This window comes from Strongylocentrotus purpuratus, unplaced genomic scaffold, assembly GCF_000002235.5.
Source record: "Strongylocentrotus purpuratus isolate Spur 01 unplaced genomic scaffold, Spur_5.0 spur5_contig_837, whole genome shotgun sequence".
In the NCBI taxonomy this organism is placed as follows: Eukaryota; Metazoa; Echinodermata; class Echinoidea; order Camarodonta; family Strongylocentrotidae; genus Strongylocentrotus; species Strongylocentrotus purpuratus.
In genome coordinates this window covers 754210-775005 of record NW_022145543.1, presented here as the reverse complement: position 1 = coordinate 775005, position 20796 = coordinate 754210, and the positions used below count along the sequence as shown (strand labels likewise).

General features: G+C 36.3%; 2 protein-coding genes and 1 long non-coding RNA gene across 3 annotated transcripts in view; 2 read left to right on the top strand and 1 right to left on the bottom strand.

Annotated features, from left to right (window-relative positions):
• The first annotated feature begins 486 nt into the window (after positions 1 to 486).
• On the top strand, positions 487 to 8194 carry LOC579216 (thiosulfate sulfurtransferase). The gene is made up of 4 exons (XM_779344.5): positions 487 to 1314; positions 3175 to 3298; positions 4381 to 4609; positions 7831 to 8194. Exons 1-4 carry the CDS (start codon positions 1052 to 1054, stop codon positions 8127 to 8129), a joined length of 915 nt encoding a protein of 304 aa, XP_784437.2. The 5' UTR covers positions 487 to 1051; the 3' UTR covers positions 8130 to 8194.
• Positions 8195 to 8510: 316 nt separating this feature from the next.
• On the top strand, positions 8511 to 10532 carry LOC115924249. The gene is made up of 2 exons (XR_004064233.1): positions 8511 to 8939; positions 9053 to 10532. It is a non-coding gene; the product is annotated as an uncharacterized LOC115924249 (long non-coding RNA).
• Positions 10533 to 15731: 5199 nt separating this feature from the next.
• The window catches only part of LOC100889203 (cytoplasmic phosphatidylinositol transfer protein 1), a 62958-nt gene continuing 57893 nt past the window's right edge, over positions 15732 to 20796 (bottom strand). Inside the window, exons 9-10 of the mRNA XM_030986285.1 lie at positions 17558 to 17621; positions 15732 to 16679 (exon numbers count right to left, since the gene is read on the bottom strand). Coding sequence (XP_030842145.1) covers positions 16504 to 16679; positions 17558 to 17621 — 240 coding nt within the window. The 3' untranslated portion in view covers positions 15732 to 16503. The remainder of the gene's footprint in view (positions 16680 to 17557; positions 17622 to 20796) is intronic.

The window sequence follows — 20796 nt, the reverse complement described above, 5'->3', positions numbered from 1 at the left end:
TTACCAGTCTCAAATTCCAATGCTATGGTAATATTGCCCCTGTTTTACTCCAAGTTCTTCCTGACACAACGATGTGTGATCGCGTTTGAAGCATGTCCACATTATTTACAGCTCTGTGCATTTATTTATATAACAAACCCCGTTCATATCCGTGATATTTTTTCGTTGTAGTTTTCGTCGTCCATATTAAGGACTTTTAGATTTGCGTGGACTGATACGTGTGACGTCCATTCAAGGCAGTGCATTACAAGGACGTCGATCGTAGCATAGACCTATTGTCTTCGTGCGAATCTAAAAGTCCCTAATATACCCGATTCACACCAACGAGACCAACAGCAGTCCAACAAGAGACCGGTCACGTTATCTCCAACGGCGAACAGCGATCGGTCGGTGTGGAGTCGATATGGGGTCGTTTGTAGCGGCTCGAGTTCTTCAGTTGTACAGCCCACCGAAGCCCACCCCCACCGACCCCACCCTCTATCTCTTTCTCTCTCTCTCTCTCCGATCGAGCCTGCCAACTTAAATTCCTCTCAACTCAAGTCTGACGGCGTATTATGGTCGACGTTCACAGCGTGTCAACAGTTACTGTGAACGTATGCAGGTTGGACAAACATTTACGGCTTGTGCTACTTAACAATAGCGAGCCTGTATAATATGCAATTCGAATTCTGGCCATTGGAATATAGCCTAACATGTTATTCGTACCAGGTGAATGCATGAAATCTTTTGTAACGAGGTACTTAACAAAGATTTGTTCATTAAATTTGATTATATTACGAAAATAGCCTATTGTGAAGCTCTTTGGGGTGCGAGGAAAATGCTCTACACAATGTTTATCACCTGGATACACTGTCTGGATTGGAGGTGGGTGTGACTGAGGTTTAACATAACAGTGAGATAAGTGAAGACGCACAATCGCGCTGGGCAAACACAACTTGTAAACAGATAAAAGGACATACATAAATGATCTGTCTGATATGCAGTGCCAGCCTCTTCTTTCGCTCATTTGCTATACACACTATTCAGTGCACAAAACTGAATCAGTCTAAACATGGCTGCATCCGCACCGCTGGTGAGCACAAAATGGTTGAGCGATGCTCTAGGTGAACAAACTTCGCCGTCGTCATCGTTATCATCGTCGACGTCATGCACACTACGTGTGATCGATGCCACGTGGCTGGGTATCATGACCGAGGGCCGAGACGCCTACCAGACCGAACACGTACCTGGGTCGGTCCATTTCGATCTCAACCAGTGCCGAGATAAAACTTCCCGCCTTGAATTCACACTCCCGTCCGCCGAAAACTTTGCAAAGTAAGTGAAATAATCATCAAATCGTCTGTTAAGTCGCACACACATCTCAGCTCTTCGAAGTATGTGGTAATTTTACTTTATTGACTTAACCATGACTTAATCAACTGAAGCAGACAAAGGATCCAGACTTGAAATTTCTGAATAATAATATTGCACGTTTATTTACAATTGATTTTAAAATCGCATTTCCATAATTTGATTAAACGAGTTCGTTTGCACTGGCTGCGTGCCGTAGCAACAAAAAGAGTTAACAAAAGACTTAAATCCGTTTCGTTGACGATCAGCCACGCATCAAGTCTTTCGTCTTCTTTTGTCAACCCTGTTTGTTGCTACAGCAATTAGCCAGTGAAAACGAACTCATTTAATCAAATTATGGAAATGCAAGCACTACTTTAAACGCGGAACAGAACTTTGTTATTCCTGGCTCATTTTTCCTGATTAAGGTGTCATATGAAAGGGCAGAAATTAAACTTTCTAGAAATGTGATTCCTTCCTTGAAATTCAAATCCAAATGACTTTTTGGTTTCCTCTCTTCAAATTGTTTTTAATCACTCATGCGTGAAATATGCATCATAAGAGTTGCATCAAATGAAAGAAGAGGATCTAAGCTTTACAAATATGTGTCATTTATTAATTAATTATAACTGTGATTTAATTAGGATAAAACATGGATAATTCTCGATTTCGTTTTTGCTGCATGGACGCACTGTATATCGTGCATTGCGGGTGCGAGCAGGTGCGAGAATGGAAAATTGTACGCTGGGGTCATGCCTTTGAACTCTAAAGGTCAAATACAATCGGAAAATGTCGTCTGGATGATACTAAAGAGTGTGTTGTGTTGCTTCTGTAATGGGGGGGGGGGGGGCGGACGGATATAGTAAGATGTAATATTTTCTACTCTTGACTAAATAAATCAACAAAGATCTACTCTAGCGATGTAATAAAACCATATTTTACTTTGTAATGCAGGTATTTCCTTATCATAATTATTTTGATTGTGTTTTCAGGGAACGGGATGTTCTTGTTTGTTGTTGTTTAATTGGAGTTTTGAAAGAAGCAGGCAGAGGAACGGGTATGGACTGCGCACACCCATTTGACCACTTATCTCGGCCATTCCTCATATTACAAAGAAATTATATATTAAAAAAAAGGGGCGTTAGAGTTTAGTTGCCAGAGGGTATATATAGATCGTTCTATCTCTTTTGATATTAGCCCCCCCCCCCCCCCCACCTCCGTTCGATATGGGCTCTATCATCTATTGCTGGTACAAGCTGTAACTAGCCCAACGTCGTCTTTTTGTTACCCGCCCCTATAGATTGTCTTGTTTTCTTTCTTCCTTTTTTCTTCGAGTTTTCGTTTTTTGAAGTTAAATTTGTTTTAATAAGTAATATGTAATGAGTAATAATAAACGATGAGGCAATGTTCACCTTACACCGGATGTGACGTTCTAAACACTTGGTAATCAACGTAGATGTAGATGAAATTGATATAATAACATATACGTTTATCATTTTTTTCAAATAATTATTCAAAGGCATTGCAATATAAATTCTTATGGGATTTATGAAATTTATGAATTTGAGAACGTTGTAAAAAGAAAAAAAACTATGACCTCATTACAGATAGTTGTTTTGTGTTGTTGTTATGCTTTGTGCATTTTAGTTTGTTCCGGTATGTATTTTTTTTTTCAAACAGTATAGGACAAGCGAAGTTGGTATAATAAAGTGTCGCGTTTACTTTATCGTATACTCTTTGAACGGGTGTACTAATAATATTGTCTAAAAATAAAATGTATACGATATCAGCAATCGCGGAAGGCATTATTGAAAAGAAGCATTACCAGTTTTCGTTGAATGACAGGTACGTCGGTGAGCTCGGCATCGACAACGAGACCCACGTCATCGTGTACGAGAATGACCCAATATTCCGTATGATGTCAGCACCGCGGACATGGTGGATGTTCAGACTGTTTGGTCATGATAAGGTATGACCGCGGCATAAGGAGAAGACGGGGGTTGAAACAGGGAAATGAAATAGGAAGAAGGGGGAGATAGAAATAAAGAGTAAAATAAATAAAACTGAGGGGAATGATATTGTGAGGGGCTATTTAGTAAAAACGAGAAATAGACAGAAAAGGGATGCAAGAGAAAGAGACAGAGAGAGAGAGAGAGAGAGAGAGAAACAGGAGGGGGGTGAAACAGGGAAATGTAAGAGGAAGAAGGGGAAAATAGAAATAGACAGTGAAATGAATAAAACTGAGAGGAATAATACTGTGACGGGCTATTTAGTTAAAACGAGAGATAGACAGAAAAGGATAGCAAGAGAAAGATACAGGCAGGGAGAAAGAGAGAGAGAGAGAGAGATAAGGGGGAGGGAGAGGGGGGAGGGGGGGCTGCAAATGATAAAGGAGAGCCATTGGCAAGATCAATTTAAGATTTGATTGATCATTTTGCATAAAAAATACAAAATTGTCGTTAAATTTGAAGTCATATATTAAGACCTTCTTTCTTTATTTCTCTATCGTGTAGAGGTGTCATATAGTCGAATATTTTAAGCACTTGATTTGATATGCATAGGTCGTGGGTTCGACCCCTGACATGGCACTAATGTCCTCTGGCAAGGCATTAACCTACATTTTCCACTCCATACCCAGGAGATAAATGGGGACACGATAGGATGACGAAAGCCTTTGTTTAAGTCATAGCCATATGCCCTTACGGTGACCATAATTATTGTAGGAATACTACCCAGGGAGTGGACATGGTGCACATTATGTGCGAATGAATCTGATGGCTGGGATAATATATGTAAAGCAATACTATTAGAGACGGTATTTCGTATCAAGTGCCATATAAATTAAGATTATTATATTAGTATTTTCAATATGTAATTTCGTTCTCCTCTTTTTTTAATAAAGTTCTCTCATCTCGAACGACATTTTTGAAATCAACGCAAAAATAGTAATGATAATGAATGTACAGAAATTATGTTGAAATTCATGTATGAAAGAAAAATATTGGCATTTCTCATTTCCCCCTTCAAACCCACTTACAAACATTGCCAAAGGTGTCGGTTCTGGATGGAGGATTAAAGCAGTGGAAGGAAGATGGTTACGCAGTCGAGAGCGGGGACGAGTCGGTGGTCGACCAGCGGGTTTTCTCGGCAAAGCCGGCTAACCCCAGTCTCCTCAAGAATTTCGATGAGGTTTTGGAAAACCAGAAGACGGATAATTTCACTTTGATTGATTGTAGGCAACCGGAATGGTTCGACGGCAGTATGGATTCTATTTGGCCTAGTAAGAGAAAGAGAATGATTAGAACTGTAAGAAGGATTAGACACGTATCATGAATAAAAAAAATTTTTTTTTTTTTTTTTTTTAAAACAGAGAAAGATGTGAAGAGGTTAACAGAAATGAAGAAACGAAGAAGTTGATAGAAAATAGAAATAGAAGTAGAAGTAGAGGTAGAAGTAGAAGTAGAAGGAGACGTAGAAGTACAAGTAGCAGTAGACGTAGAATTGGTAGTAGAAGAAGTAGTAGAAGTAGCAGTAGACGTAGATGTGGATTTAGACTTAGTAGTAGACGTAGAAGTACGCGTAGTAGTAGGAGTAGTAGTAGAAGTAGAAGTAGACGTAGAAGTAGAAGTATAGACGTAGAAGGATACGGAGAAGTAGCAGTAGTAGTAGAAGTAGACATAATAGTACAAGTAGTTGTAGCAGTAGCCATAGACGTAGAGTTTAAAAAGGACTTTGACGCAGAATTATATGGAAGTAGAAGTAGAAGAAGACGTAGACGTGAAAATAGAAAATAGAAATAGAAGTAGAATTAGAGGTAGAAGTAGAAGTAGACGTAGAAGTACAAGTAACAGTAGACGTAGATGTAGATTTAGACTAGACGTAGAAGACTAGTAGTAGACGTAGTAGTAGACGTAAAAGTAGACGTAAAAGTAGAAGTAGACGTAGAAGTAGAAGTATAGACGTAGAAGGATACCGAGAAGTAGCAGTAGTAGTAGAAGTAGACATAATAGTACAAGTAGTTGTAGCAGTAGACGAAGAAGTAGAAGTAGACGTAGACGCAGTAGTAAAAGTAGCAGCAGACGCAGATGTAGACTTACTAGCACAAGTAGTTGTAGAAGTAGAAGTAGTAGTAGACGTAGAAGTAGACATAATATTACAAGTAGTTGTAGCAGTAGACGTAAAAGTAGCAGTATAAGTAGTAGACGTAGAAGTAGACGTAGACGCAGTAGTAGAAGTAGCGGCAGACGCAGATGTAGACTTACTACACTGTAAAAAAGAATTTGTTCATTGGTAATTTTTACGTATTTTTTCCATGTAGAATTTACTTGAAAACATTAGTTTTGCCACTTACGCACTAAATTTAAGTCATGCTAACTCAAACTTTCAATTTAGTAGAACATACGTGGAATATTTAAGTAAAATCAAATACATAAGAACTTTATGTAATTGCAGCTTGTATTAATTTAGTAATTTTAACTCAAAATCAGAAATTATACGTATTACTCAAACAATTTATGTTGATTATTTTTTATCTTTTTAAAGTAAGGACCGATGCAGTGCGTAATAGAAGTATTTACATAATTTATAAATATTCATTAAGACCAAATTAAACTCTTTTTTAAATAAAACTATTCTTTTTTGTGGTTGAATCAAAATTTAAGGACTTTAAAACATTTACTAATTCATTTAACATGGCTAAGCAAAGACAAGACAATTTTTAATTGTTACCCAGTTCAAAACAAATCAAAACTTGATATTTCAGGAAATTGTCAACCAATTTTCCTTTTAAGATGCTACGATCAAGTATATATAAAATTTGGAGCCTTTCAATATGTGTCGAATTGAAGCGTATGTAATAGTTTGTGATGGTGGTATATATATATATATATACGGTTAAATCTTAAAGAGTGATTAGTGATTAATCTTAAATAGAAGTAGTGGATGTTACTTGTTAGATTAGATGGGTACCAAATCGTGCAATATGTAATCCTATCATAGTTTTTTTTTTAAATTATCTAAAATGATTATAATACTTAAATTATTTACATTAATGTAACTCGATTTAACTGAGTAAAAATGTATTCAGCAAAATAAGTAAATTCTACTTAAGATGCCGTAGGTAATATTAACTTAATAAAAATAAGGCAATTTTTTCCTCAATTTTATTAAGTTATTTCGACTATTATTTTTTTACAGTGTAGGACAAGTAGTTGTAGATGTAGACGCAGTAGTAGAGGTAGAAGTAGAAGTAGAAGTAGACGTAGAAGTAGACGTAGAAGTAGACGTAGAAGTAGAAGTAGAAGTAGAGGTAGGATTAGAAATAGACATAGAAGTAGTAGAAGAAGTAGTAGTTGTAGCAGTAGACGTAGAAGTAGCAGTATAAGTAGTAGTAGACGTAGAAGTAAAGGAGTAGTCGTAGAAGTAGAAATAGACGTAGTAGACGTAGAAGTAGTAGTAGACGTAGATTTAAACTTAGTACGTAAAAGTAGACGTAGAAGAAGACGTAGAAGTAGACGTAAAATAATAGTACCAGTAAAAGCAGACGTAGAAGTAATAGTAGCAGTAGTAGTAGACGTAGAAGTAGACATAGTATTACAAGTAGTTGTAGCAGTAGACGTAAAAGTAGCAGTATTAGTAGTAGTAGACGTAGAAGTGAAGGAGTAGATGTAGAAGTAGAAGTAGATGTAGAAGTAGAAGTAGATGTAGTAGAAGACGTAGAAGTAGAAGTAGATGTAAAAAGTAGACGTTGAAATACAAGTAGCAGTAGAAATAGACGTAGAAGTAGAAGTAGACGTAGACGTAGAAGTAGACGTAGAAGTGGAAATAGACTTGGTAGCAAATTAGAAATAGAAGTAGACATAGAAGTAGACGTAGAAATAGAAGTAGTAGTAGACGTAGAAGTAGACGTAGACGCAGTAGTAGAATTAGCATAGAAGAAGACGCAGAAGTAGACGTTGAAATAAAAGTAGAAGTAGCAGTATACGTAGAAGTAGCAGTATACGTAGAATTAGTAGTAGACGTAGAAGTACAAGTAGAAATTAGTAGTAGATGTAGCAGTAGACGTAGAATTAGTAGTAGACGTAGAAGTACAAGTAGACGTAGAAGTAGACGTAGTAGTAGAAGAAGAAATAGACGTAGAAATAGAAGTAGAAATAGACGTAGACGTAGAAATAGACGTAGAAGTAGTAGTAGACATAAAAAAAGACGTAGACCTAGAATTAATGGTAAAAATATAAGTAAGAAGTAGAGGTAAATATCAAACATAGTCAAATTATGTAAATTGAAAGTAGTAGGAAAAGATGGATTTTCTAGTCTAGAACGGAAGAAAATGAGATGATGCGAAAAACAAAATCAAAGTATGTTAAGAAGATATAAAGAGCGATAAAAAGAAGGACAACAAATGAAAAGAAAAGGGCGAAAGGGATTTTAAGACTAAGAAAGCTAGAAAGACAAAGCTCCATATAACTGATTCAAATATTTGTTTTGCTTTTCTGTTTCTAGACTTGCCGTTGGGGTACATCCTGAAGTCGATCAACGTTCCTTTCAGCAGCATGGTCCGTAGTGATAGCGACCGCATGGTAGCGCGGGAAGACATTCTCAAACTTTTTCAATCGGCGGGTATCGATCTCACACAGCCTCTCGTTAGCTCGTGTTTCGTGGGCATCAGCGCGTGCACGATCGCGCTCGCGGCCTACGTGGTCGGGAAGGAGGACGTGGCGATCTACGACGGATCGTGGGACGAGTTCTGCAAGAGCGCTCCGAAGGACTCGCATGTCATCATCCCGGCTCCAAAGTTGTAAGATATCCCGATTAGTCGCGTAGCACCGCGAGGGGCGGGGGGAATGTTTACAGAGGCTCATCTGATTGGTATACATGTTGTGGTTATAGTTCTGATAAGAATTTTTAGATCTTTCAGTTTCAAAGTAAAAGATGGTCTCCACGTTTCGGACAATTACACAACGGTTATTTTAAGAAATAACACATCTCTCCAAGAAAGAATATGTCATGCCAAAGGACCTAAGCACCACGGCAGGACTTAATCCGCAAACCATGTGATCAACGGCCCAATGATGTACCCACTCTCCACCCAGCCTGCCCAGGTATTAAATGCCAAAGGACCTAAGCACCACGGCAGGACTTAATCCGCAAACCATGTGATCAACGGCCCAATGATGTACCCACTCTCCACCCAGCCTGCCCAGGTATTAAATGCCAAAGGACCTAAGCACCACGGCAGGACTTAATCCGCAAACCATGTGATCAACGGCCCAATGATGTACCCACTCTCCACCCAGCCTGCCCAGGTATTAAATGCCAAAGGACCTAAGCACCACGGCAGGACTTAATCCGCAAACCATGTGATCAACGGCCCAATGATGTACCCACTCTCCACCCAGCCTGCCCAGGTATTAAATGCCAAAGGACCTAAGCACCACGGCAGGACTTAATCCGCAAACCATGTGATCAACGGCCCAATGATGTACCCACTCTCCACCCAGCCTGCCCAGGTATTAAATGCCAAAGGACCTAAGCACCACGGCAGGACTTAATCCGCAAACCATGTGATCAACGGCCCAATGATGTACCCACTCTCCACCCAGCCTGCCCAGGTATTAAATGCCAAAGGACCTAAGCACCACGGCAGGACTTAATCCGCAAACCATGTGATCAACGGCCCAATGATGTACCCACTCTCCACCCACTCTCCACCCAGCCTGCCCAGGTATTAAATAGGAACCCGGTAGAATGCAAACATTCCTGTAGTTGGATTGGCACCATGTGCCCTCTTAAAACAGCACCTGGCCGGAATACTCCTCAGGGAGCGGAGTGTGTGCACAACCAGTTGAGGATAAGCGTTTGAATCAAATGACCGGGGTAATAATAATTAAAATTAAGCGCTATACAAATGTGAGTATTATTATGGGGGCTGTTGCAGCTCCTACCCTCTTTCTGATACCTCTGGTGACATTTTACAAGTACTTTATATGCACTTTATATGCACTGGAAATTCTGAGACACTCCAAATGCGACTACCCACTATAGTATAGAGGCTATAGACACGAGGTTACTTCCAGAAATACTTGATATCTTTATTACTCGATAAATTCATTTGGTTTTTTCAATAGACATGAGATATGCTTTGTCTGTGCTTCATATATATATATATATATATATACAAAATATTTACACATCATATTCTAATTATGTTCTCCTCTGAACTACACCATTCTAAAGTCGTATTACACCAAACCAAATCTATATATTTGTACTTGTTGATAAATAATGATATTAAACAGCAAACAAAATAATACTCTGTAAGAAGATTTGAAATGAATACGTTCACCAAGGTTACTATTTCTTGTGAACTATCATTTTGGTAGTTTTTTCTAAGTTAGAAACCCACTACTGTGTTGATGCAGATGGCCCGGTATACTACGAAGAATAAATGCTTTTTTTAGTAGAACCCTCTGTAATGTTGGAAATGGTAATGGATGTTATTAGAAGAAAGAAGGAAAAAAAAAAATTTCAAAAAAAGGAATTAGCCAATATATCTTTTCACATTTCAGTTACACTTGCTTCAGCAATAGTCATAATTACCTTGCAGAATGGCTGCTTATTGATAGATGCTTTGATGCTAACAAACAAGCAAAACGTTTCCAGGAAAGAAATGTGCATTGCAGTCAGCTCTTTGCCTGACAAACTGGTTTTTATTCTAGGCGGTTTGAAGCTGATGGACCCCGGGGCAAAACAAAGTCATGTTTCTTAGACGATGCGGAGAGAGGTCACTAAATAGACGTTAATGGTCATACACGATTAATACATGTCTGTAAAACCCAATACACATACACACTTCCTTTACAAACAATATGTAAAACTGTGAGTAAGAATGATTATAACTAATCCAGTGTAAAGTTTGTTGGAGGATTAACAATGCTAACAATTTCAAATCAAGTTGAAATAGTTGAATTACACATATATTTTCAAAAGCGTTCAATGATTTCAGCGACTAAATATTAAAATAATATCTTTGAATGTGTTGAAGTGGGAAACGCCTACATTTTGTTTTCTTTGTTATGCAATCACAATCAAATAATACCAGTTCACATTTCACTGGGCTTTAAAAAAAGAATATTTTTTTAGTCACTGCAATACATTTTTCGTCATTGCCCAAATGAAACTATTTAAAAGTTATCGTCTGGCTTTCTGTATATAAAAAAACAGTGTCCAAGTATCACGATTAGTAAACCTTAACATCCAAATCAATACAATACTAAAACAATCAATAATTGATATATATATATATATATATATCTAAATTAAATCATACACATTTCTGTGCAAGGTTTTTCTTGATATAGGCTTTTTGACAATTTTCAATAAAAAGTTTAAACATTATTTTACTTGAGAAACAAAAAAATGTTCATACTGAATCCTTCTGATTTCTAAAAACCTACTGCCAATCAAAAGGGGGGAAAAAAGAGGAAAATGCGATCAGATTTCTACAGTATCCACAGCAGCATTAGCATTCATTAAAAAAATCAAAGTCATTTTTTATCTGGTAACAATGGAAGATTCTTCAGTTCTTAACAAAGCTGGGAAGGATTCAGTGAGATGATAATGTCGTATTCGGAGTAGAAAAACCTTACATGTACATGAACAAATATTAAAGTATGATTCATTTTCCTTGTATATTAGGTGTTTTGAAATCAATAAAACGTTAATTATCGTTTTTGTTTTTTTAATTGATGTTAAACATGAGCTGCATATCAATACCATCATTGCCATCTGTTGTGTAAACTAAAGCTTTTACTTCTTTACATTTTCAAACAATGATTAACAAAATATATTATAACATTTTAGTGCCCATCTTCCTTTGTACAAAACGTTTGCATCTGTCTATAACAATTAAAATCATATTCGTCAATCCCAAATTTTGCTATCCTCTTTCTTTAATATAAAGAAAGCAATGGTTGGTTCAACTTGAGCCCATATTCAAGTAATTTGATGTAAAAAATAAATGTTCAATGTTTACTCAACTGTTTTCATATACCTTTCTCGTTGTGTTATTGCTTCAAGTATATACATCACTGTTAAAGTTAATTTGGTTTAACAAATATCGTTTCAATCTCAATTCACAAGATGACAAATGATTCAGAGCTTCCAATAACCAATATTCTTTTTATCAATGTTCACTACATCATGAGGATATATATATATATCGTCCCTGTTTTCACGAAGTGACGGTAGTGAGGAAAATCGTCACGCAAAGTGAATGCAATTTTTTTCACTACCGTCACTTCGCGAAAACAGCGACGATATATATAAACATGTATGTGTGTGTGTGTGTGTATTTAATGTATCATTATGCCCTACACTTGACAGAAACCTAGGCGACTGTTTGACAAAGAATAGCCATAAATATACTTGTATGAAAAATATTAGATATCATCTCATTAATCATAAACTGGAGAATGAAAAGCACCACCTGATAATATCCCCTTTCCTGCACACAAACTTAATCAACCTTCAGCATAATAATACATTTTTACAAAATCTGTAAAACTAGCATATTTTATATGGTATAAGACCAACATCCCCACCCCCCCCAAAAAAAAACACACCCATCTTAAATATAGGTCTATATTCTGAAAATTCATTGAGACAATGCTGGCTCGATATCATGTTTCACATAGGGAACACTTGGATCTTGGTCTAAATTTTCTTCATAAAACTTAACATTCATCATTCTCATCATGTGAACGCCGCAGCCGAGATGGCATTCAATATTTATCACCCCTCCCTCTTTTAAGTCACAACCTTAAGAATGGCTTCTAAGTTGAGATTGATATTATGGGTCATCGTATCCATGAAGTTGTGTGGCGTTGGCATTTTTGGGGGCAGGGCAGACTCCACAACTTGATCTTTAGCTCTGTAGCAATGACCAGTGGGACAAGCTCTACTTTGAGCAAAGGTGAATGAAAAGGCTAAGCTTAACTTCAGACCAAGATTAAACCCAATGTTGGGTTTTGATTTACATGTGGTCAAGTATTACAAGTATTTTCAACATGTATCTAAAAGTACAACATTCCGTTTTTCAAGTCAATATCTCTTTTGGAGAACATTGTACCATATCGTCGCTGTTTTTACGAAGTGACGGTAGTGAAAAAAAATTGCATTCACTTTGCGTTACGATTTTCCTCACTACCGTCACTTCATGAAAACAAGGACGATATATTAAGCTCAATTATTCAATGACATAGTATTAAACCTTTGATACCCCATCTTAACAATGGGCATCAAATTGAAATATTTCATGGGAGTGGGCACTATGAATAGTTTTTATATACATGTATTTTCCACTTCATTGCAACTTCCCTTTAATGACAAAAGGTGGTTCCTAAACAGATAACTATAGAATTACAACAATGAGCAGAAGTTGTCATCTAAATGGGTAAGAAGTGTATAGTGAAGGCCTAGTAAAGCATCCACAAATGTCTACCATCAGTTAACCATTATCAAATGAATTGTATACTAAATTAAATAATCGCACATAACAATATTGAAAGTTTTGTTTTCAGAATGACCCAACCTAAAAGACCCTTTCTATTCTTGGTATATTAAAATAGCTAAATAGTAACTGCATACAAGAATCTTTTGCATTTGTCATGCTAATACATCTAGTTCTGGGCCCCATTTCACAAAACTAGTCATCAGTGACAGATGACAGTTTTTGTTATAAGCTAGTGAAATCCTTGCTTTTGATTGGTTATCAGCAGAATTGTCACTGATTTTTGTCATTTGTCATTGAAAAAAGGCTTTGTGAAATGGGTCCCTGGAGTTGTACAATATAATTGGTTATTGGTGGTTATTTTACCTGACTGCTAAGAAAGCATAAATGCTTGTAAGTAAGCAACCAGACGGCCGATGGCTTTAGGTCCTCTCCGAGGGACCTGGTAATGAGGATCATTGGAGGTACCCTTCCAAGCAATTTGAACGCCAAAAAAAAAATGGCGTGCTACACGAATTGAGATTTGGAGAGCTATATGTGATATGGAGAATTTCTCATTTTACATATGCATTTGATTGCATCTACACATGTACATGAGCTTTACATACAGAGATATGCACTACAAAGTTCAAGTATCCTGTGTTGTTTTCCTGCATACTATTAAAACAATATTCCATGTTTCTGAGATCCATCTATTACATTTCCTTGTAACAGGATTTGCCCGTACAGTAGAACCACTTCCTAAAGAACACCGGTATGTTAAACAGACATCCGTTATAACAAAGCAATTTTGCTGGTCCTATTTCTTTGTATTCTACTGCTTTTATCACCCTGATTATAACAGGGTGTCAATTTGAAGGGAAAAGAAAAGGTGATTTTTCAATTTTCTTGGTCCTCGGGTTTGTATTAACAAGGTCTCTCTGTATTACTCCATTACTATCATCATTTTATAGATTTAATTGATCACATAACTGATCAATATAACATTCTTCTTTACATACACCAACCTTTGATATTTTTAGGACTATAATCTAGAACGAATAATTCAGAAAGAATATGAAAGAAAGAAAGCAAAGGATTGCACAATTTACATCGCATTTGCCATTGGAGCTTATTGAAACCTTGTCATATGGCAAGATAAATTCACGAGCATCTTGCCCTACAAATGATAAACAAGCAATAAAGTTGAAATACTGAAAGCCGCTGAAAGATTACATCCAAACACCTCTAACCAAAACAGATTATAAACACCCTCCTAATTACAATCTTTAACAAGAAATTGAAACAAAATTACATTGCCCAACATAATTTGATTGTGATAAGTGCAAATATAGCAAACAAATATTGCAATATACACGGCCAAATCGAGAACAAATTACCCTGACATAATTTATACATAGCATACACATCGCACATGATAATAAGATGTAAGATTGAACAGCGATCCATGTACGGCTTTTTGTATGCTCTTTTTGTTACTGATGTACATCTCAGAGAGGACCAATCATTAAATCAGTAGTTTGTGCATCATCACGTTTAAAATATCACCCTAAAACCTACATGAGAGATTCATTGTGGAGCCTAAATAACGACTGTAATTTTGTATAAAAAACATACCAAACTAAATGAGGTAATAGCGTGATATATGCAGTTAGTGCAAAGTATTTGAAATTTAAAGGATGCTGTACAACATTTAAGGTACAAATCAAACACTGCACCATATGTATTGATATCCCTGGACGGTCCTAATGCTACCCTAACCCTAAACGTAACCTAACATTCAATCACAACTACAGTCGTTACCCTGAGAAAAAGAAAGGCCTTAACCCATATCCCTTAATATAGGGTCAATGCCCTTCTTGCTCTCAACATTCACAAGGAAACACAAGAGGTAGGATATATGTAAGTATATACATATCGTCGCTGTTTTCACGAAGTGACGGTAGTGAAAAAAAATTGCATTCACTTTGCGTTACGATTTTCCTCTCTACCGTCACTTCGTGAAAACAAGGACGATATATATAACAGTTTGGAGCCAGAAGGGCATTAACTCATACCCTTTTCTAACTGCACCGATTTTCATCGGATGCATCCGGACGCATCCGATGAAAGTGCCAGTTAGAAAGCAACAGAGGAGAAAAAGGCGATTAAATAGCCGATGAAAAGAAGAGAAATAGGCGATTAAATTCTCCTGCTCTAGAGCAGGAGAAATTCTCATTCTATCGGTGTGACACCGATGAAACGTGCAGTTAGAAAACGTTCGGGAGAAAAGGGCGATTAAAACAGCGATTAAAATGGTCAAAGGTCGCAGTATACGCGCGCTTTACCGTAACCAGCTGTGTTTGTTGACTTATGGTTGAACAAGCTGCATGCTAGCTAGATGGAGCGCGGGCTTAATAATTACGTAATAATTCTTCACTTCCGGCAAGGGCTCGCCACAGCGAGTGAATTTCACCGGCAGTTAGAAACCGACAGGGGGAAAACTGCGGTTTCACCTTTGTTTACATAAGGAAAATGCAATCGGTATTTTCATCGGTGTGACTCCGATAGAGTGCAGTTAGAAAAGGGTATTATATACTTTATACTTATAAAGAGTTAATGCCCTAGCTTCTGGCTTTATGTCTTTATGTGAAAGGAAGGAAGTAAGATAGAGCCAGTGTGTCCAATACTATTGTTCCCCTGGGTTTAATCCCATTACTAATATCATCCTCGTAGAGGAACTTCAAGGTAATATTACATCTCTGTAGTGAAAAGGATATCCAAATGAAATAAGTTCAATTTCAGGGGTCATAATGTTCAATATTTCCACATTCTATCCATGATTTCCTGTATTTGAGGGTAAATTACATCAGCCAATGCTACTGCTGTCTTGCAGAGTTCACATGCCAAAGACTTTGTTTCATTAACCAAATTTTCTAAATTAATCATTTTTCATTCCTCAAGTTGGCAACAATAAATCTATTTTCCATTCAATCATAATTGGAAGAAAAAATTGAATAAACCAATGTAAAACGAAACAAAAATTAATTGAAATATATCCAAATTGTACACAAAAATAATGATCTCATATCGTACACTGCATTGCCTATTTAGAGACTTCAATGATTAGTTTCAATTGAATCACTCTTATCTGAGAATGGTAAAACGTATTGCTATCAGAGGTGGATTGGGGGAGGGGTCGATGGAGAGGAAAAAATACTGAACATGAAAACAGAATTCTCATCTATTAGTTGGGAAATATTTTTCTAGCACCGCCTGACATTTTCTTTGTATACCCTTTGAAAGTTAACAGGCAAAGATATTCGCTGCATAGTGATGAGATATGGGTCTACTTCACCTTAAATATTAAGTTATCCTTCTACATGTCCTTCAAAAAGAGAGGGAGAAAAAAAAAGGGAAGAAGACCTTCATTGTATTGTGATTCCTCTCTTATCTGACCTTGACAATAACCTTGACAACTTTTCATTCATAAAATACTTCACAAGACATTGCATTTATTTTGTTACAGATCTTTCACATGTATATATTTCTCTGGAAAACAAGTCTGTCCTTCAAGAGGTAACCTTCACCATATATATTCTAATACTCTCTCCAATCTCTCATTAGTAATGTTCTTTAAATGGAAGCTGTGTCCTGCCTCTCTAAGCGAACAAGATTTGCTTTCATCATGATCCTCCTTGGGCGAGATCGCTTTGATCCTCCACGGCATCGGCAAATTCGTCGTCGTCTCCGGCATCGGTGGAATCTCTACTTGAGGTTCTCTCTAGACCCTGGTGAACCTTTCGGTTTGTCTCCGCTTGGAGGCGCTGTTCGTACTTCCTGACATCTTCTTCAGTCATGTCTGAAGTTGAAATAATTCATAAGAGCAGCAAACAGTTATTTAACACTTCGTTTACTTTATTACCTCTCTGCACAGTCAATCCATTTGCCACACATAAAGTTTTGCACAAAAAAATGGGCACAAATTAACAGAAGGATTGGTCTGTGCAACACAGTGCCTTTGCAAAAACATCAACTTTTCGGTCTTGATTAGGTCCTTGACAATCCTTTTAAAACTAGTAAAAAATTAATCCTTCGCTAGGAATGGTTTAATCTTGAAGCCTTTGGTATATCTATGCCATGATAAATACAATGTACATGTAGCACAGGGATATAATATGTGTGGCATAAAAAGTCAATGCTGCAATGTGCCTACAAGCTGTGATATGTATACTGCCCTCTACAGGAGTAATGGAAGAGAAGTCAATAACACAAGTGAGCTGCATGAATATATTGGGGTCAGCTTGGTCATGAAAATGTGATGAATGCTTCAAATCATGAAATTTGTTGTATCTAAATTCTATAGTATTATTTGAATGCCAACTGTTCATATGCAAGAATACATATCAGTCGCTGCTGAGGCTGCTACATGAACTACTATTACTGCCCTACAACTTCTGCTTCTGCTACTACTACCTCTACACTGCTGCTATTACACCCCTAACAAGAGGAAATATTTCTGCATGTTCCTTTCTACAAATATTTTGAAAGACTGCAAAAAAAATTGAAAATGTCAGGATTTTAACAGAATCTTTCAGAAATGTGAGAAAAACACAACTAAATACTGTGGAGGAATATCAAAATTCATTGGTCTTTAAGCAGGCTACTCACATGAATTTTAAAATTGTGATAATATGAGATTTGACAAAAATTGTATTATATTAACTGAAATGAACTTACCATACCACTCATCGATCCATGAAAATGCTTGCCTATGACCCAGTAAAAGGATATCTTGTATTGCCTAAAATAGAAACAAATCAATCAGAAAGAATAACAGGTGAGAATTTAAGAAAGAAACCAAAGTGTTCAACTTTCTTACAATAAAAACATGGCAAAAACATCGTCACAATTCACAATTCTGTTACATTTGTGGGTCATATCTCTTAATAAGTTCACTTTACAAAATGGCGCATGAACACTTTGAGTGGTAGGAATACTATCACTATAGAATAAGGTTAACGATCATGCCTTAGCTTATGTCGCCAGTTAGATAGCTTAAGGTATTTCATAGATTTACATCAAATCACTCTTGACTAGCTTGTGGTATCAAATAAATCTCCATGAAGATGACATTTATACTCCCACATATTCTGAATATTGATCATATAAAAAGGTTTAAAATAGAGAAGATAGGATGAAGTTGTTCAGTCTTGATAGAGTGTAGTACGCAGTATTATTGCTCTTTTTGATGATACAATTGTGAAAAGTTAAGATGCAAAATGGCAAATATCATTTGACTTCAAATGTTCCTTTAACTTCAATACAACTTATTTTACTTTTGATTTAAGTAGATTTGAGAGTAGATGGGAATAGGATGAATATATCCTGATAGCGTTTTTGGGGGCCTTTTGGTTGATAATAATATGTGAAAAATGTAGATTAAAAATGTTCTTTGAAGTTCAACATTTACACAATTCAATGCCACGTATTGCTTATTTGAAGGCAAGCTTCTTTTCTATATATTTATTTTGATTTCAAAATGTTCCTTAACTTCAAAATATATACAATTCAATACAACTTATTTCGCATTTGCATTTAAATTGAAAAGAACCTGTCATTCTACATTTCTGTTCTGGTGTACAAGCATATTTATAGGGAGTTGTGAAATTATCAAATTCAATTGTCTGTTGATAGTCTGCTTTTCACTACTTTTCAGTATGAACTATGAGACTTGAAGCAAAGCATGAGAAACTTAATCCTTTAGCAACTAAACCGCCCAAAACAGCCTGTCCGTTTTCAACGCGCTGTTATATCCATTCTATGGGGCCTATCGTGATAATATATGAGCAAAATCCTTACAATGTCTACAGTAGGTTTTTGCATAGAAAAATAGCGCATATTTCATATTGTTTAGAGCAGTGTCCAAATGAGAGCAATATTGCAACATCTTCCAGTGAGTAATAGGCCACTTTAACAAAATCTCTAGTTGCTATTAAAAGGGTTAAAACATGGGCGGCTGCCAGCACGATCGAAGATCGTTCCTGCTATTGACAATACATGGGCTCCTAGCTTGCAGTCGAGTTCATAAAACTATGACGGGTTGAAGAGAAAGGTAGGTCAAATGAAAGATGAGGAAGATAATTTGAGGTAATAACACCTCCCCAGATCATTTCAGTACCGGTAATGCATCATTTAAGCATCTAGTACTCTGTCACCCATAGCAGCTCCGTGTCTAATTTTAGTTTAAATTTTTTTTAAACATCTTTTGATCCAGATTTCTAGGAATAACATGTTATACACGAGCAGTGTTGCATCCATTTCTAATGCAGTATAGTGAAATTCATGAATATAGACATATTACCTAATCATTACAGTCTCTAAATTATTAATGTGGTGTGAATTCTATAATCACTATTTTTGTATATAAATTGGCATTATTTTGTTGAATTTAGTATTTTTCAATAAAACAAACACATTAGTATAATTTTCTAGCTACGTAGGAGAGGAACATAAAAACAAATGGTTCCAATTTGAGGGGAAATGGTGATTTATTATACCTGAAATATATCTTGTGAACTACTGAGGGGTTAACTGCTTGCTACTTCAACTACTTCTGTGCTAGGGGCATTGAATCCAAACTAAGACCTCCTCCACCTTCACATTATTAGGGAGCTATTAGAGTGAACAATTGTGGCATGAAAGCTTTATTTTTATTAAGCTTCTGAATACCCCCCCCCCTCAATTTTACATACCAAATAATAAACAATTTTTGTTGTTCAATAATATATATTCACCTCCAATTCAGAATTTCCCTTGTGAAATTATATTTTATATACTTTATAAGTTTATACTTTATGATACCATGATATTTTATGTTAGGAAACCTAAATTACAAGCTATGCTTTCCTAGTTTTCCTCCGCAAAATAGCAAGCAATTATCTTCTTAGTCTCAGTTGGACGTACCATATTATGTATATTTACTCGGAATGACTTTATAAATTTTGTTTGCTGTTATTGTGGAAATAAACGAAATGAAAGAAAAATATGGAAAAGAAATGTCAATTGAAACCTCATCCTGCTGCCTTGGTGAAATATAAAATCACTAGGGAAATTCTGAATTTGTCGGTTTATATGTTGTATCGAATGCCGGAACATGCAATATTAGTATACCATCCAATTTTTTGCAAAATCAGTTTGTAGTAACATTGTTATTGGATCTTAGTCAGATGGTAAAGCAAGTGGTGGGCAGAAGAGCAAGCATGATGACGGAGGTAAACAGGAAAAAAAGAGATCTAGGTTTCTAGGATCTGCCAAAACACCTCTGCAAATCATTTCCATAATGAACAGATCTAAGCTCCGACCATGCTTAGCTGTAATGACTCCCTGAGGCTATAACGAAATGTTACTTTTCATTAGCTAGATGATCATTAGACTATAGCAGCTAGTTGCAATCCTATGAGATCGGTTGCAGCTTACAAGGAATTCTCTGTGATTTTCACAGACATTTATAGCTTGCACACTATTAAAGGGTGAATAGCATGGACAAAAAGTATGCAAAAAGATTCAACCTATTCTTGGCACGGAGCAGGAAATATATAAGCATATATTTTTTATAATTTTTTGTGATTTCAAAGAGAGAATTTTTTTTTTGTGTGTGTGTAGAATTACTGAAAATCTTTGTCTTAAACATCTTGCAACTGTCTTCAAAAGATGTCCAGTTAGACAAGGCAACATATTCATCAAGATTTCATTTTTGTATTGAAAGAAATAGTCTACTTGGGGGTTGCTGACATGATGATCTTACTGCCTAAACAATAAACTGCTTCATTCATAGTTCATTTTAAAGACATACAAATAAATGGAACTACTTAAACAATGTCAATGTTTACATTACCTTGATACAAAATCAGGAGCAAAATGACTACATCAACATGCAAGCATTATTGCAAAATAGCTGTTTAATTGTTCAGAACAAA